This window comes from Mauremys mutica, chromosome 23, assembly GCF_020497125.1.
Source record: "Mauremys mutica isolate MM-2020 ecotype Southern chromosome 23, ASM2049712v1, whole genome shotgun sequence".
NCBI lineage: Eukaryota > Metazoa > Chordata > Testudines > Geoemydidae > Mauremys > Mauremys mutica.
In genome coordinates, this window is record NC_059094.1 from 15,820,684 (window position 1) to 15,839,019 (window position 18,336).

The 18,336-nt window shown below is 54.2% G+C and overlaps 1 protein-coding gene across 5 annotated transcripts in view; it reads left to right on the top strand.

Annotated features, from left to right (window-relative positions):
- COL16A1 (collagen type XVI alpha 1 chain) overlaps positions 1 to 18,336 on the top strand; it is a 148,054-nt gene that overhangs the window by 51,906 nt on the left and 77,812 nt on the right. For 4 of the 5 annotated variants that reach the window (XM_044998125.1, XM_044998123.1, XM_044998122.1 and 1 more), the window contains exon 2: positions 17,296 to 17,418. In XM_044998125.1, the coding sequence (XP_044854060.1) occupies positions 17,296 to 17,418 (123 nt within the window). Of the gene's footprint in view, positions 1 to 13,427; positions 13,904 to 17,295; positions 17,419 to 18,336 lie in introns of those variants that run through there. The other variant, XM_044998126.1, reaches the window with a different exon arrangement.

Here is an 18,336-nt window from a genome sequence, read left to right on the forward strand (position 1 = left end):
TCCATGGGAAAATTCGAATCTGTCAAAGCCTAAATGCTTCAGGAAACCACATTGATTTTGCTGAAATTTTGTTTTGGAGAAGAAATGGGAAGGGGGAGGAGGGAGGATGGGTTCCAGCAACGTTGAAGTGTGACCGTTTGGATTTTGAAAGGACTTTTCATTTTTAAATTTGCGATTGTGTCATATCATCCTAGATTTCCGAAAGGTGAAACTGACGGTTCAGTTTTGTGAAAACCATGCGTTGCGATGGGCCCAAAACGAGTGTCTTTTTTTGAAATTGTCTTAGGCAGAGAACTTTGAAAAGCTTCGGTCTTGTTCCAAATTGGAACGAAGACCAACATCAAAATCTCAGAATCCTTCAGGAGATGGAATTTCTGTCCTCCCCACAGCTGCAGTATGTGGGCCTCAATTCATTTGAGGTTGTGTGCCAGTGGGGAGGTGTGTGTGCGTGTGCGCGCGCATGCAGGGGACAGTGATCATGGCATGTGTGTGTATGCATGAGTGTTTGTGTACCTGTGTATGTGAGGGATCACAGTGTGTGTGTGTGTGTGTGTGTAGGCAAGGATGTGGGGGAGGGAAGTAAGGGTGTGTGTGTGTAGATAAGGGGCTGTATGTGTGTGTGTGTGTGTCTCTAAGGGGATCTGTGTGTGAGTATGTGTGGGGGGTAAGGGTGTGTGTGTGTGTAGACAAGGGTGTGGGGGAGGAGAGTAAGGGTGTGTGTGGGGGGTTAGGGGATCTGTGTGGGAGTATGTGTGGGGGTAAGTGTGTGTGTGTGTGTAGGAAAGGGGCTGTGTGTGTGTGGAGGGGTAAGGATGTGTGTGTGTGTGTGTAGGCAAGGGTGTGGGGGAGGGGAGGGGTGTGTGTGTGTGTGTGTGTGTGTAAAAGCAGCTGGACGGCTGCACCAGGGCGCTCTCAGCTTGTAAGCTGGGTTGTGTCTGTCTTTCTGAGCCTTGCTTTTGCTGCTCTCCACGACACCCTAGTTCTCTAACTCTCCTTGTGTCTTCTCTCCATCAGCATCTAATTCCGTGTAAGCAAACGCAGTCTGTTGGGAGCCCTTCCAGCAGGCACCAGATGGAACATTAACCCCCAAGCCAGGCCTCTGCCTCCGTTCCAGGGAAATGAATCTAATTCTCTGTACAGAGCTTTTTGCGGGGGAAGCAGGGAGATAAATATCCCACCGCAAACTGCCTTTCCACGACATTTTGTCTCAGAACCTGAATGTCACAAGCCCAGCAATTGAAAGGCTCAGCTTTGATTTGTGGTTCTTGGCTGCTGGCGCTTCAGTTTCTTGGAAGATGAGCTTGCCTCTTAATTTCCATGTTAAATTGTTAGGAGCGGGGCAGGAGGGGTAATTTTCCTGTCCTTTTAATATTCTGTTCTTTATTATTTGTGTCACAGCAGTGCCTAGGCTTTTGCAAGGCGCTGTACAACACAACGTTGAAAACAGTTCCTCCCCCAGAGAGCTTACACTCTCAGTAACACGGGCAGCGAGTGGGAGAAATCCCCTCGAATTCCCATTTTACAGCTGGGGGGAATGAGGCCCAAAGAAATGAAGTCATTTGCTCAAGGTCACACGGGAAGCCTGTGCCAGAGCTGGGAATACAACTCCAGTCACCGGGGTCCCAATCCAGCACCCCAATGGGATTAGGGGCTGTCTCTGGCTCTCTGAGCCCAGGGGTTCCTGTTCCACAGTGTGTTTTGGGGGACCCGCATCTCTTACCCAACCCCCCGCTCCCGTCCCCACTCCTCTCCCTCACATGCCAATGTGCATGCACACTCACTAATCCTGTGCATTTGAGCATCTCCCAGAGCCTTCCAGAGACTCACAGCCCCTCCCTTGCCAAGTGAGCCACTGCTGTTGTGGTCAGGCATAGAGGGAGGATGTGACTTCCCCGCGGGGGTCCTAGCAAGCATTAGAATCCAGCTCTCCTGCCTGCTCGTCTTGTGCTTTAACCACAAGGCTGGTCTTGCCCATAGACCCCAACGTCTCAAAAACTGGGAGGCTCCTCTGTGGTGTGGACGTGGGCTACCTTGTTTGGGTCACAACCTCCAAGTTCCCATGAGTTTGGGAAAGCCCAAAAGGTCGGCAGACGCGCCTTATCAAATCTTAGCTTCACGGGGCTTGACGTAAGGGAAAACCAGCCACCGCTACAACCAACTCAAACATACCTGTGAGGAGCCGTCACTTTTGTGTGGGTCAGGGTATTGTGGTTCTCTTTGTTCTGGACAGCACCTGGCACAATGGGGCCTGGTCCATGACGGGGGGGCGGGGATGCTCCTAGGTACTAGCACTATACAGATGATAGTAAATAAGAACCCAGCTGTCAGCCCCCGTTCACCTGAAATGAACCAGGCCCAAACCAGAACAGCCCAGCTCCCCTCTGATGTTCGGACAACCCGAATCCTGCATTTAACCTCTTCCTGGGGATTTGCACAACCAGTAGCTCTGCAATGTTCCAAGCCACTTCTATCTGAATCTGTCTTTATCCCCAATGGGGTCCTCCCCGAAGTCCCCAAGCCCCTGAAGGAATCTGCTTCATGAGGAGTTCGTGGCAGTCCCACATTGTGTCAATGGGGAAAACGTCATGCCTGCATGCCACTCCTCTGGCACTGAGGGAGGAGCACGCTGGAGCTTTCTGAACCTTACCAATAATAATCCACCATCTCCCCAGCTTCACTGCTCTAGCCCGGTGTTCAGGGGATCCTGCCGTGATTAGCACGTGTAGAACACCGTGGGTGAGACCCTGGCCCCACTGAAAGGGTAAAATTTCCCCAGGGCCAGGCTTTTTATCCCTGTGAGATGACAAGTGCTGTAAGTAGCCGGCACCATTCAAATCTCGACATTAACCATTTCCTGCTATTGAAGTGACTCCGGTCTGGCGTTTGCGCTGTCCCCTGCGCTAGGGGTCGATGCAGACGCTAGGATAAAGAGAAATGCCACAGGACAGCGAGAGTTTTACCGGCTCCCACTGTCCCTGCACATTATTGGCATGTATCGCGTGTATATGCTTTGCTGCTGTGTCTGCTCGTATGTGCCCACTGGGATGTTGCTGTTCACCAGGCAGCTGGAGACCCTCCAAAGCCCCTGCACTGGAGCGTGTGACATCCGCGACGAGATGTGTGTTTGGAGCTGGTCGTCTCTCCCGGCTGGATCCCCCCTGGGGGTGCTTTCTTCCCCATCTGTGGGCTTTGAACTAACCCCGCTCCAACGCTGGGTTCGAAATGTGTCTCTTACCGTGTGTGCAGCAGAACCAGTGGTGCTGCTGGCTCCATGATTTGGCTGGGCTTCGTCACGCTTCTCAAAGGAGTAAAGGCTCTGGGGTTGTCGGAGCAAGGATTCGCGCGCCAGATCGTGGTTTGTTTCGTTCAGAGCCTTTTGGGGCGGGTTACAGAGGTACCCAAAGAGCATCTTGGTCCGGCGAAGGGCCATGTACACAAAACCAGAGGGTTTTTTCTGTCTGTGAGAATACAGGATTCTTTCCAGGGGTGACAGCTGGGCTGTACTACGTTTCCTCCTGAGAAATGGGAAGCTGATTATGGGCCTGCCACAAAGGGAGATTTATAATGGAAACGATTGCCAGCCCGGAGCCAGTGCGCTGTGAAGGTGCCCCTGGCAGGGAAGATAGAAGGGTTTCGTGCCCAGAGCTGACAGTGCCTGAGTGTACGTGTGAGAGCGCAGGAGGGCTCTGGGGGTGTTTGTGTGCAGGGCTCTATAGTGAGCAGTATGGCCTAGTGGCGAGAGCGATAGACTGGGACTCTGGAGGCCTGGGTTCTGTTTCTGCTACTGGGTTACCGTGGGCAAGTCACTGGCTCTCTGTGCCTCAGTTTCCCCAGCTGCAAAAGGGAGAGAATGCTATTGACCCTCCTTTGTAAAGCGCTTTGAGCTTTATGGATGAAAAGTGCTAGATACGAGCAAGGTAGTATGGTATAGTGAGTTGATGCTGCAGTGGTGGGTGCGTGCTTTGGGCTGGGAGTCATGAGACTTGGCTTCTAGTCCTGGCTCTGCCTCTGCCCTGCTGTGTGCCCTTGGTCATGTCCCTGCCCCACTCTGGGCCTGATTCCCCTACCAACATCGGTCTTTATAGATTGTAAGCAGGCAGGGGGGAGGGGCGGACTGTCTCTCACTCTCTGTGCTCAGTGCAGTGGAGCACCGATCTCAGCCGGGCACTAGTGTAGTGCAAATAACCGTGCATTTGCGTGCAGCTGTCTGTGTGTGCTGGTGGCTGGAAGGAGCGTGCGTGGCAGTGCCAGTGCCGAGCATGTTGGTACACGTGACGGTGAGCCAGCGTGTGTGAAAATTAGAAAGGGTGCTAAGCATCTCCCTACCCTGCCTCCTGGTGTTTGAGGAAGCAGTGGAGCTGGATGAAGATCACCCTCTACTAGTCTTGCACAAGGAAATGCTCCAGGATTCTTCACCAGCAGCCCCGTGCACCGCACTGCTTGCGTGTCAGCCCAGTGCTGTAGAATCTTGCAGTTCTAGTTGCAATTTAACAAAGTCTTATGAACTCCTCCCCCTGCTGTGACACTCTCCATCACCACGTCCTGCTTTGGATGTTTGGGGCCTGATCTCCCTGCACTTGGGCACTCGCACCTCTGGGCAGTGGGTGTCGAACCGGTGTGCTGGAACCAGGATTCTCCATTGCCCCGGCAGTAGCATTTTCGCCCCCTTTGTGCAAGACCTTTGCACGGCTGCATGCGGCAGCCGAAGGAGCGAGGCAGGAGAGAATCAATGTCTGAGTGACGGGTTTCCAGGGACCTTTTCTATCAGCACTGGGGATTTACGCTGATGTCATCCATTATCCATTGGGTAACTGTATGGGCGTAAGCGGCCTAGGAACGGTGTCCTGCTGGGTAGGGTGGTGCTAGCCAGGTTCAAACACTTGCTCTGCCACAGACTCTCCATGTGACCTTGAGGAAGATACTATCTGTGCCTCAGTTCCCCACCTGTACAATGAGGTTAATGCCTCACAGGGGTGTTATGAGGCTGAATTTACAGATGGTGAGTGCTCAGATTGATACAAAACATATCTCAGTCTAGCGGCTTGATGGGCAGAGCTGCGATAGGTCACGGTTTGTACTGGGGATATCCTGCCCGTCCACAGCGGCGGCGACATCGGTGCTGCCCTACTGATGGCCAAGCCGGGGGCAGGTCCTCAGCATCCACAGGGCCTGAATTTCCACGTGTAGATGCTGAGCTTGTGGTTCTCTTCAACGCCAGTAGCTGCACCTGGGCAGACCATGTATCATTAGCTGCCCTCGGAGAAACGGCGCGTTATCTGCCTTGTCCATTTGCTTTTCCTGAGGACAAGCCTCGAGCGAGCTCTCCCGAACGTCATGTTAAATGGCCGATCAGCCGTCTTTCGGGCCCGGAGCGGCGATCGACAATGCTGCTCACGTGTGCTGGCGCCTCGTCACTTGTGTGTGGCGTTTTCTGTTTAATAATCCTGTGCAGGCGTGGCCCAGCGGCCTTCTGGGAACTGCAAAGTGCTCGACGAACTCTGGGGGTTTTATATATCTAGGACTTGTGTGTGGGCAAGAGTTCAGAATGCAAACCCAAACTCGGCTCACTGGGTCTGAGCCAGCCAATGTCCTTGGAGCCAGCAGTGTTCAGACCTCTGGGGAGCCCAATACTTCAGCAGCAACCAGCCAGCATGTGGGCAGCATTGTGCACCACACTGCAGATGCGACGTGGGCTGTCCTGGATACCCCAGGCCTGGTGGATTGGGGGGCAGCAAACCACACCACACCTGAACCAGTCCAGCTGGCGCCTGGGGCATGGTGTGAGCCCACAGCCAGGCAGCACGCATCGGGGAGGGTGATGGAAGGGGAGCTCCTGGTTGTGGCAGAATCTCTCCCCCAGGGGGTGATGTTATCAGCTGGATGGAGAGCATGCGGCATGTCCAGACAGGATTTCTGCTGTGCAGTCAGTGGCAGGGTGCATCCCCAAATCCCTGAACAGGGGCACGTGTGGCATTTGCTGTGCCTTCGTGATCCGTTTGTTAGCTGCTTGCTGACACCAGCTGTTAGATGAAGGCGTATTGGCTTGGACTAGTAACCATACACGTTTTGCTGGCTTTCATGTGCCTGTGATCATTCCCCTGGTAGGATTAAGCTGTGTGATCACTAGTCTAGTGTGGACGGAGTTTAACCAAACTGGGGCACCGTATCCGCACAGTGAGTAGCAGCAAGCGAGCCCTGAACGACGTGGTATTTGCACATTGGGTCGCCACGTGGATCCTACCCAGTTTGTTCACGGGACAGTTTCTGCTCTTGATCATTTGAGCTGCTCTACTGAGATGGTATTTGTATGTGAATGCGACCGTAGATACGCTGGCTTTGGGTTGTGCACCGGCTGCCGACCGGTCAAAGCGACGTGACGCTCAGTTTGGGGAGATGAGCATGGTGTAAGTGGAAGCACGTTGACTCGGCTTCCGATACACCTGGTTTCAGTCTCCATTTCTTGCAATAGTCACTTTTGGCAGCTGTGTCTGCAGGTTCTTTTCAGTCTTTCAGAAGTCCCAGTCCCTTTAGGCCAAGCAGATGTCGATGGTGTACGTGAGCTGCCTGGCGATGGTGTTTGGCAGGTCATTGGTGACTACATTAAATAAAGTGGGTGCCAGGCTAATTAATTAAGTTTGGCAAACCCAGTGGTGGAAATACGTGGTGTTCCTGTTTTCTTGGTGGGGAAGCCGAGGCAGCCAGAGGTGCAAGCAATCTGCCTCCTTCCTCACAGCAAGCAGTGGCAGAGCTGGGTGATAAAAATGTTGAAATAATTTAGATGGAATATATGGGCCCAAAGAGTTAAAGATGTTTACATCACTCCATCGCCATCCAACATCAAACAGCCTTAAAGCAGGCTCAGGGGTCGGCATACAGACCTCTGCCTGCTTAGTACCATGGGAAACACCCCATACAATTCATGCCAAAGGTTAGAAACCTATTGAGTGAAACACACAAAAGGAGAAGACTCCAAAGGATGGAAGCAGCACTGAAATGGAAATTGACGGGTTGTGCAAAACCAATCAAAATCTATCAAAGACCCTTTTTTGGAGACAGCGAATATTGTTAAAGTCTCTTATTCAGTCAAACAGCCCTCCTGGCCGGGGCCGGGGGAGAGAGGGATTAGTTCTGTTCAGTTCTGAGTTGCGAACGACTGTCACGTCCCTGCTTTACACCGACAGTCAGACGCGGGAGGGACAGAAGAGTTGTGATAGGGAAGGAGAAAATACGGCTCTTGGTGGTGTTCTCAGGATACAGGGTGGCTGGTCAGTCATGGACAGGTTCTTTGGGTTGACGGGTCGTCCTCAGCTAAGATGACCAGATAGCAACCGTGAAAAAACGGGACATGGGGTAATAGGCACCTATATTAGAAAAAGTCCCCAAAAAACGGGACTGTCCCTTTAAAAACGGGACATCTAGTCACCCTATCCTCAACAGCTGTTGTTCTAGCCCCGGCTCACCTGGTTGGGCTGCTCAGGTCCCTCCCTCCTGGCCCTTCTCAAGCCCGGCAGAGCTGGATGGGCCACCGGATCTCACTGTGCTTGTGCCGTGCAGTGCAGCGGATTTCCGGATTGGGTGGAAAGCCAAGAGAGGGAACCGGAAGATGGGTAGGGGAAGGGCAGAATGGAGCACGTGAGGGGAGGAAGACAGAGCAGGATCTCATGTGTATCAGGTTGGGAGCCTTTCCGGTGCAGCAGTGACGATCAGGTCCCCCCATGAGCATCAAGGCCTGGTGTCACGGCAACCAGTCCTTCCACTGCGGATGTTTTCTTTTTTCCTCAAGTCTTTTTTAAGAGCCCCAAAACGGAGCTGGGCGGAACCAGCCATGCACATACTTCTGCCCCCCAGTTAGGCCTAATTTCTGACACACCAATTTTCATTCATTGATTTCCAATCCTCTGCTCCTCTTGTTTCATAATCTTAACTCAGCCTTTGAGTGGTACCAGTGGACACTGTCTGTCTGAATTAGGTCAGCCTTTGTCTCCTTCTCGCCTCTTTCCTTGAACAGTTTTATATCCCAGATCACTGTAACAATTCACGAACTTTACCAGCGAGGCTAACCAGGCCTGCTGGGGATCAAGTGTCACCACAGAACCCAGGAGTCCTGGCTCCCAATTCCTACCTCAGCCCTGCCTTAACCATCAGATCCTAGTACAAGACAGCAAAATATACCGAAGTGGTTGGTGCAATGGCTTTCTATTGCCCAAGAACTGGAGGATAGGACTCCCTGCGTCCATCACGAGTACAGTAGTAATTATTTGCAGACTTGTGACTGGGACCCAGTGGAAGTTTAGGAGGTGGTTGAGTTCTCAGCTGAGATCAGTACGCTAGCTGGGACCATCTCCCTCCTGTGCGTTTTTTACGTGGTAGACATTTGTGACGTTATCGTTCATGCTATTTAAAAAGTAAGTCCTAGGCCAGATCCTCAGCTCACATAAACCTGTCTCCCCTCTGGTTACTTCAGTTCAGGAGCTGGCTCTTAAATCCATCTAAGCAGAAAGTCCTTCACCTCTGCTTCAGCGTTTGTGCCTTGAATTGGGGCTGGCCGTGCCAGTCCACCGGAAGGAGGGACGGAGTGGCAGGGCTTCCTCACTTAGTGGTCCACACACTTGACGGTTGCCCAGATGGGATATTCTGTCACTAGAGCGCCAGGTGGCGTTTCCCTCTATGGTTCGGCGTCCACCTAGGACGCTCCCTATTGGTGACCAGTGGGGGTTTCGGGAGGACCCCACAGGTCAGCTGGGTGTGGCGGCTGCATCCTGCCAGTTCAGCCCATCTCCACCTGTACCTGGGCAGGGCTCCTGCATGTTTCCCCTGTGAGAAGGATGTTTGTGTGGTTCACACCTGGGACTTTACTGATGGTTGTTAGAGCAGGGAACTGGGAATCAGGACTCCTGGGTTCTATTCCTGATGGTGCCTTCCTGTGGGACCATGAGCGAGTGACTTGACCTGTCTGTGCTTCAGTTCCCTCGTCTGTCAAATGGATATAACAGCCTCGCCCCTTGGGCGCATGGTGGCAGGTGTCTGGGCCTTGCAGCTCCGCGTGGAGGGGAAATCAGGGAGATCTGGGTACTTTCTTTGCGTGGCTTGTTTATTCTCCCTCAGTGCGCCAGCCCAGGGACAGAGGTGGTCACAAACAGCACACAAGCAAACTTCTCTTTCAAGAATCTCAGCCCAACACCAAGCCCTAATTTTCAAGGAGCAACTCCGCTCCGCCCCAAGAATTGACTCCCATGAGCCAGATGGGCGCAGAGTCTTGCTGCTTGCAACAGCTCCCCCAGCAAGACATGGCCACGTCAAACGGACAACAACACGGCAAGTCTTCAAAGACTGAACAGCGCTCGCCCGCTCAGAGAAAACTTGTAAGACTAAGTGTAACAGCGCCACCTGTTTGCATCTGCCATAACTGTACCTCCCATTGCACACCAGTGCCGTGGGGCTCAATTAATGGAAGTCAGAGGGAGGAATGGGGCTAGGTAATAAGCACAGTTTATTATTTAATCCGTTCATGCCTTATGTTTCACTTTGACGCGACACCAGATCAGTCTCTGCTGCTGCTATTTCCCCGCTGCTGAGATAGGAGCCATTATGCTATATGCACAAATCACCGTCATTTTTACACATTTATTCCTAAACTTGGTTATTTAATAGCCTTTGGTTGGTTTAAACAAAGAGCAGCTTTGGGAAAATAATTGTCCAATAAAAAGGAATGATAGAAGTTTGGTTATGTTTCATACCCAGTTGCTTTAATTACCCCTTAATTATCCCTGTGTGTAACTAGCTAAGGAATAAATACCCTGTCTTGGGGACTGTCGCCAGAATAAATGGGGAGGATTTGAACCGAGCGCCGATTGCACCATTTGGCTCACTCACGATGGCTTATTTACTGTGGACTGAATAAATACCAGTTGTTAACGAGGAGCATGTTTATTGAGATGCATGCATCTCTAATGCTCATTTGTAAAGCCTCGGTGTAAATAGATTTGTCATCGTTAGGGAAGAAACCAGTTGAATGCATGCTCTCCTGTGCGGGGGAGAGGGGGGCGGCGAGGGGGCGGGGGGAAGCCAGCAGGTGGGAGAAAGGATGGAAAAGCAAGGGATGGGTCAGTTAGGAGCTGAATTTCTCAGTCCCCAAAGTTTGTGGGCATTGGAGTCCGGCACAGCCGTACTTATTGGGTAGAACAAATACAAGGAAATTATTTGTATTTTGGTCGTGCTTGGAAACTCCAGCTGAGAGCAGGGCCCCACTGCACCAAGCACTGTACAGACACAATGAGAGCCAGCCCCTGCCCCAAAACCTGTGATCTAATAGATGTGAGGTGGGAGAAAAGGAAGAATTATTACCCCCATTTTACTGATGGGGAAACTGAGGCACAGATTTTTTTTGTATTGTAATAAACCCAAGGTCACACAAGGAACTGAATACAGATCTCCAGAATCCCATGTCAGCTCCCTAGCCACAAGACTATCCTTCCTTATAGACCAGGCTTTGCCTGGTGGAACTCATTGCCACGGGAGATCAAAAATCCCCATGGTGGGATTTTAAGAGGTTTGAACAAGCGTAGGCCTGCTTATCGTTGCAGAGGTCCTGAAACGTCATGCTTCAGAGCTGATCGCTGCAGGGGTCAGGAAGGGTTATTCCCACCTCCCAACCCCCATGCAGCATTGCACAGTTGGCAATGATAGAGTTTTCTGTCACCTTCTGAGGGTTCAGCTATTGGCTGTGGTTGGAGGCAGGACGCAGGAGCAGCTCAGTCCGTGGTCTGATCTGATGTGGCACCTGTGGGCTGGATTCCCAATGGTGCGCAAGGCCAGTTGACACTGGCTGAGCATCGTGAGGTTGAATAGTGCTGCAGGCGAACAGGCGCAGGTGATGCAAGCAGCTTTCTGGATTCCCCAGCCCCACATCTCCAAGGAGCAGCCTGATGTCTCCGTCGGGTCAGTTCCCCATCTCCCAGCCTTGGGAAATTCCCTTTTAAGTGTTAATCCTCAATCAGGTATTTCTTTCAACCGGTTTCCACCGCCCAGGTGCGACGGCTGGGTACCCTCCTGCAGACACCCCTCTCCGTAGCAGCTCCCAGCACCAATGGGGCGACCTGGGAGCGGAATCCTGCCGGCGCTGCTTCGGCGCCTGGAAAAGGTATCGTGTGTGAACGCGCTCCTGTGTGACACAACTGCCTCGACTACGCTGACGGCTCCCTTCCCTGTCTTGGCTAAGTGATTTCCCGTTCAGCCCAGCCAGGGATAATAGCTGCTGCTGGTGGAAAATCAATGCCGGCAAGCTCCGAGTGGCGGCCTTTGTTCCCAATGGGAATCCTTGTGGTTGGACGGAGGCTGCGATTTTTGCCTGACTCAGCGGGTCTTGCAGAACATGGCGGGGGCTTGCTAACCGCCTGCTGTCTGTGGTTTTGTCATTACCGTGGGGCTGGAGGCCCCTCTCTGCGCCTTGCACTTCTTTTCCATCCTTGGCAGGGAGCCCTGTGGGAGGCGAGTGGCGGAGAGAGCTGGCTCCGTCAGCGATCGGTGCTCAGCGGGGGGAGGCACGGCAGCCCGTGGCAATGGGCAGCGAGAGGCGATCCAGAGGAGGATCTAGCGCCCGGGTCAGTGGCTGGGGAAGGACAGATGGAGGCTGAACTCTGCTGACCGCCGTGCCAGCCCCCTGCAGCGTGTGAGCTGTTCGCATTTCGCCATATTTACCCCCATCCCCCCACAACCGCTTTCTGCTTGTCGGCAGCTTCTTGTGCCCTTCAGGGGCCCGCCGCTGGCCCGGATCCTGCAGGGGAAAGGCTGGCTCATTCCATGTTTGTATTGCAGGGCTCTGCAAGGGCCTGCTTGGAACGTGGGGTCAGGTAGAACAGCCTTGTGGCTGCTCTAACTCACACGCTCACCTCCCTGGACCCGTCTGGGCCATGGGGAGCAGAGAATAGCTGTAATCCAGGATGCTCCAGCCAAGCCCCCAATCCACCCACTGTACCAGAGACTGGGGGCAGGGCAGGTATAGATCCTGCACCAGCATATATCTGAGCTGAGGGTCTGTTTCCTACAGGGGACGTAGTGTAACTGAGAATCCCATGGCTGCAGCTGTCCTGGTGATAAACACATTGCCAAGCGGTGTTTTATTCTGGCAATTGGAGTGTCAGGTTCTGTGTTTGTTCCCTTCCCAGGGCAGATGTCGGAGCTGTGCGATCCTGTTGGTGCCGGCACCGCAAACCCCACCTGGGCACTGGGAACCGAGCCGTGATCTTCCTGGCTGAAGCATCCCGCCCCCTCGGAGGAGAGGCTGCATCTGGAAGCCATGCTGCTGATGTGCGAGCCAGAATCAAACTGGGCTCCCTCTCTGGAGTCGTGTTGGCTCGGCGGGGCTGGCCGCACCAAGGAGTTCTAGAAAAGCTATTTTGGTCCAGAAAGCCGGCAGCTCGGCCTCGCGGCACATGGAGAAGCGAACGCCAAGTTTGGACGCGATCGCTCCGATGGGAGAAAAGCTTCCAGCCATATAAACCCACAATGCTCTGCTCCGAGAGTCGACACGGTGCTCTGAACTCTGGCACTCCCCCCGCAGCCAAGCAAGGTGCCCCCCTCTGCCTCCACTTGGGCTGTCTAGAGAGGAGCAAATGCAGCATTATGGTGCTGACAGGAAGGCAGCCGTGTTCTGCATGTCCTGCAGGGTGGTCACTGTGTCAGGAGAAATAGCCCAAGGAAACGGCCCCTCTGGCGTTGTAGAAGAGACAGCGTGGTTCTGTGGCTAAAGTCTAGGTGGCTAGTACTTATCTGCCCCTCCCCCTTAGTGTAATATCTGAGGGGACCTCACAGCTGTAATGTATCTGTCCTCACCACGCCCCTGGGAGGCAGGGCAGAGCCCTTATCCCCATTGTACAGATGGGAAAGTGAGGCACAGAGGGGGTAAGTGACTTGCCTAAGTCACAGCAAGTTTGTGGCAGAGCAGGGACTTCACTAGCCTGGAACTCAGACCTGAGTTCCCTGCCCACTGGGCCAGCCTTCCTCTGAGCTCTGGCCCTCGCTCTGCCTCAGTTTTCCCTGTCTGTAAAACAGGGATTCACAAGTGTAAGGCCCTGTGAGATGTGCCGGGTATTATTACAGTGCCCAGCATTTCAGATGCCCTGGGCTGACTCCTGTGTCCAAGTGGGGGGAGCAAGGGGGCTAGGTGGGGAGAAGGCTAGAGCGTATCTGTCCCACCCACGACTCTTAAAAGGCCCTGGCGATTTGTCCCCACCCATCAGCAAGGAGCCTCCAGGTGTCGCATTAAACACACCAGGGCAGGATTGTTCTGGTCCTCAGTCACCGGGGGCGGGGATAGCGGTTCTAGGGGATAATGGGAACGAGGAGTGTGTTCGAATCCCGCCTCGGGGCAATGTGTCAAACACGAGCTCCCGTGCGCGCGGCGCGGCCGCCGAGCTGCAAGAGGCTTTCCCTGCCTCGCGGCGCTGTGCCTGTCCCAGCTGGGCTTGATTAAGCTGCTCCAGCATTCCAGCACGTTGACTGGCTCGTCGTTTCCAGCTCGGGGGCCTGGCAGAGCAGCAAGTTCTCTGCGCACAGTCAGCGCTCGCTCTCGGGAGGGAAGGGGAGAGCAGGAGAGAGGGCTGAGAGGAGGCCAGGGCCAGAAGATGTCAGTGGTGCTCTGAGGGGATCTGCTTTGCTCCCTCCGCTGCAAGGGTTCGAAATATCCCCCCCCGCGGAATAAATCTTCCCCGACAAGCGAGAAGTTGGAGCGAACGACTGCCAGGAACAGCTCTGTGGGACTGCCGGCGTGTCCGGCTGGCGCGTGCGTCCTCTCGCTGCCTTTCCCACCCGGGACCTCACGCTCCCCCAATTGCAGCCATGGTCTCGCAGCCGGCTCCCCGTCTGAACTGCATCTAACCCCACCAGCGCCTCGGTTCCTTGGCAGGTAAGCGGGCAGCTAACCTCTCCCTCAGGCCGGGGCCCGACTTAACTGCTGCTTGGAACCCCCAGGACTTTTCATCCTGCGTGAGTCCGTCTCCGGCAGGGAGGTTTGCTTGGGGGACGGGGACGTATCTCCGTCCCCGACTGGCAGAGGCAGTGAGTCACCACGGCCAGAGGGCAGTGCAGCCGGGGCACCCTGCGAAGCTCAGGACGGGTTGTGTTTCCCCTTTGTGGAGGCTGCTGTTTTCTTGATTACCTGCTCCAGCATCCAGCAGTGCCTGTGATTCCCAGCCTGCACGGGCGGCCTGGAAGCTGATCAGTCCAAGCCTTTGGCTTGTGTCGACCCAGTGTTCCGGAGTGGAAACTCCTGGGAGATGCGAAACATTCAAGGGAACAAAGATCTCGCTGTCCGGCGAGCAGCGCTGTGTGTGCGTCGCCTTGTGTAGCTCTTTGCTCCCAATCCCCAGCGTGTACCTACGTGTTTTACACACGGTGAAACCTGGCTGAGGGGCCACCCAAGGGACCATGAAGAATCAGCTGCTTAGGAGATGTTAGTTTTTACCTAAGGGCCAAACAGAATTGCTCCGGAACCAGGGAGATCTTTTAAAGTTCCTCACAGGCGCTGGGTGGGGGTTGGTGGCTGTCCTATACTGGAGATCAGTTTGATAATATGGGGCTTCCCCTGTCCCTGCCCCCCACCCCACCCCTGCACGGGGTGAGTAAAGGACGTTATGACATGTGGTTTATGGGGCAAACTCTGATTTATTCCGGGTTTGCGGGTTTCCTTACCTGCCCCTTTACCTTCCGCGTCAGTCACGGTTTAATGCCGCTATGTTAACACATCACCCGACTTAGGGTTAATGGCTGGTCCTCTTTTTATCAGTGCTCTGCCCCCTGGTGGGACCCTCTGGAAGTGCGTGGGGTGCAATCTGGCCTGGTGGCAGTAAGACAGGCAGTTTTCACACCATGAAGGTCAAAGGGGGTGGGGGGGATTCCATCGGGCGGGGATGAAGTTTAAAGCATGGACTGCCAGATTTTAATCTTTGAAGTGCGGCAGCCATAGGTGCTCTTGCATGAATTCAGAGACAAGAATCAGGCATGAGGTGCCTGGGAGAAAACTAGGAGAGCAACACAAAACTTGGCAGTAACGTTTCTCTCCCCTCCTTCCCCTCCTGTTTTTGTTTTGCAAATTGTTGGTACGTTTCCACCGCGCTCTTTTACAGCGTTTACTGCAGGAAAATTCTCATCGGAACAGCATTTCCCTTTCTTCTTGGAGAAATTGAGCAACAAAAAAATCCTTTCCCACCCATCGGTTTCTTATCAGGGGCAAGATTTTCGCCTTGCTAGGGCCTCGTGGCCAAAGCAAGTGATAGAGTAAATTCAATGCACCTTAAAAACAGCCCCAGAAAACCCCAGCAAAAAGCCACCCCGATGGTCGGTCTCTTCAGATGACGGTTTTTGTGCCATTATTGCTCAGTTTCGCTGGGGGAATGTAAAAAAAAACCTACATGGGGTTATTTAGTGCATGTTAAAAAAATTCACCTAAAAAATGTCCTGCTGGGATCAGCTGGTCAAAATCTGTTCCTGGTGGATTTAGCGAAGTCTGATGAGGTTTCCAGATAAAGGGGCTCAGATGAACATCTCTCCGAAGCCTGGCATGGTGCCAGGTTTCAGGGGTAGCCGTGTTAGTCTGTATCAGCAAAAAAAACCAAGGAGTCCTTGTGGCACCTTAGATACTAACACATTTATTTGGGCACAAGCTTTCGTGGGCTAGACCCACTTCATTAGATGCATGAAGTAAAAAATACAGGAGCAGGTATAAATACATGAAAGGATGGGGGTGCTTTACCAAGTGTTCGGTCAGTCTAACAAGGCCTCTCTCTTACCACTTCCCTCCCTTGGTATCCTGCTGTCAATTGAATTGTCTCGTTAGGCTGACCTCACACTTGGGAAGGCAAACTCCCATCCTTTCATGTATTTATACCTGCTCCTGTATTTTCCACTCTATGCATCTGACAAAGTGGGTTTTAGCCCACGGAAGCTTATGCCCAAATAAATGTGTTAGTCTCTAAGATGCTACAAGGACTCCTCAGTTTTTTTTAATCTCTCCGAAGGTTTCTCCAAGCTCGAGACCTTTGATTTTTCTCCATCCCGTATCTTGCTCCTGGAGTGGTTTTGTGGGTGTTGGGAGAGCTGTGGTGCTTGTGAAGGGGTCGCTTTCACAACCTGTGTTGTGCAGTAGCTGCAGCAGGAGGGGACTGAATTCTCCTTTCCTGCGCATTGGCTTTGCGCGCGGTCCTGTGATGTTTGCTGCCATCGCAGTGATCGCTCTGCTGGTGTGTTCTGCCCCTTCCCCCACGTGGCGTCTGGCTTGTCTCAGCGTTTCCTCGTAGCCCCTGCTGACTCCCCAGGCTCTCCCTAGCCAGCGCTCTCTTGGCCTGCTCTCTGGGGCAGCCGTCCGTAGACCCAAGTGCGATACACACCCAGGTGTTCACAGCAGGGGTGGGTGAAAGAGCAGGTTCTGACACTGACCTCTCTGCCATTCCCTTCACTACGGGGCTGGCTGGCTCAGAGCAGCAAATCCTGGATCTGGACGTCCCAGAGATCTGGGGTTTGGTTTGGGCCCATCCCTGCTGAGCAGGGGCTTTATGAATGGGCCTGTTAGCAAGTGAACATTTGTCACGGAGTTTGGGGGAGACCAGTCCCTGCACCCCCAGCTTCCTGCGATTCACCAGGACTCTCAGCCAGCCAGTAACACAGAAGGTTTATTTAGACGACAGGAACACAGTCCAAGACAGGTCTTGCTCATACAGACAGGACCCCCTTTAGTTAGGTCCATCTGGGGGCCCCAGGGAGGCCACAGCCCCGTTGGGAAGCCCAAGCCCCGTCGGGGCCCCCCTCTCCATTTCCCAGCCAGCTCCAAACTGCAAAACTCCCCCCAGCCTCTCATTCAGCCTCCCCCCGGCTCCTCCCCCAGCCTTTGTGTCCTTTGTCCAGTTTCTGGGGCAGAGGTGTTACCTGGCCTCCAACCCCCCTCCTGGGTTCTCAGGTTACATGCTCAGGTCTCCTCCCTTCCCCAGTGCAGGCCGTCCCAGCACAACTCCCCTGCAACCTTCCCAGGTCAACACTCCCCCCTCAGCATTCACAGAACACGGCAAGAACGTCCCCACTTCGTCACAACATTCCTGTGCGTTCTGCCTCGGGCCTGAACGTCCCATAGCACCAGCTCTGCAGACTATGCATGTGCCACGTCCTGTGCCCTTTACGTCCCCTGACGCCCCTGCCCACCGCTATGGACCTGGATGGATCCTAGCGGGGCCAGGCTCAGGCGCTAAGGAGAGGACTGTGCCCATCTGCGCTGGGCATATTACTTATGACTGGTTCTTCCACTTCTAGAGGCAGCAGCGCTGGTCCCTGATCCACCTGAGGGCACCATGCTGGGAGCCTGGGTCTCTGCTCTCTGCCTAGCCGGCCTCCTGGGCACCTGCACAGGAGGGAAGCTCCTTGCACCCACAGCAGGTAAGAGTGGGTGGAACAGCTGGGGGCTGCATCTGCAGGACGCCGGCCCAGCTGTCTCTGGGGGACCCATGACTGGGATGGGGGGGATTGGCAGGGAGTCCAGGGTGGGACTAGCAATGGGGGCTGGGATTGAGGAGCACGGTCAGAGCCGTGTTTGGGGAGCCCAGGGCTGGGATAACATGGAGAGCTGCGGGTCAGGATTTAGGGGCATTGGCTGATCTGTGTTTGGGGAGCCCAGGGCTGGACTGGCAGGGGGGCTGCAGGGCAGGACTGAGGTGCACTGGCAGAGCCATGTGCAGGAAGGGAGGGGTCAGGTTTCTATGTGCATGTGCCAGGGGGTGATGGGTTCAAATCCCAGTGCCAGCGTGTTGCAGTGGGCGGCGCTGCGTGCGGGTGTGGGGAGGGGGCTGCTTTTCCCAGGCAGCTGCTCAGGTAGCTGTCAGAGACTCGGGGCGTTTCGTACTCGGAGCCGGTATCCCAGTGTGCAGAGCGCGGTAGCCCAGCGACTCGTTCCTGCATGGGGTGCTGTCCTTGGCACATCAGCGCTGTTCCGGGGTATCAAATGCACATGTGCTGCACCTCCCAGCTGAGGGTCTCCGAGCTCTTCTCGCAGAGTAGGGAGCCAGTCCCCACCACCCCCATTCACAATGGTCAAAGGCTCACTGGGGCCTAGGAAGTTGGAAGATTCTTCTCCCTGCCTGGAGCCATCGCTGAGTGCCTGCCTGGTGCTTCCCCTTCCTGTGTCTCCATCCGCGAGGAGAGGGGGCTGGGGGGGGGCTGATGGATAATGCAGCCCATGAGCAAGGCTGCAGCACAGCGGCATCAACACAGTTTGACCCTCCATGGGCTCTAATGCACGAAATACAGCCGCCCGGCTGAGCAGCATTATCCCTGAGGTGTCGACAGGGAAACTGAGGC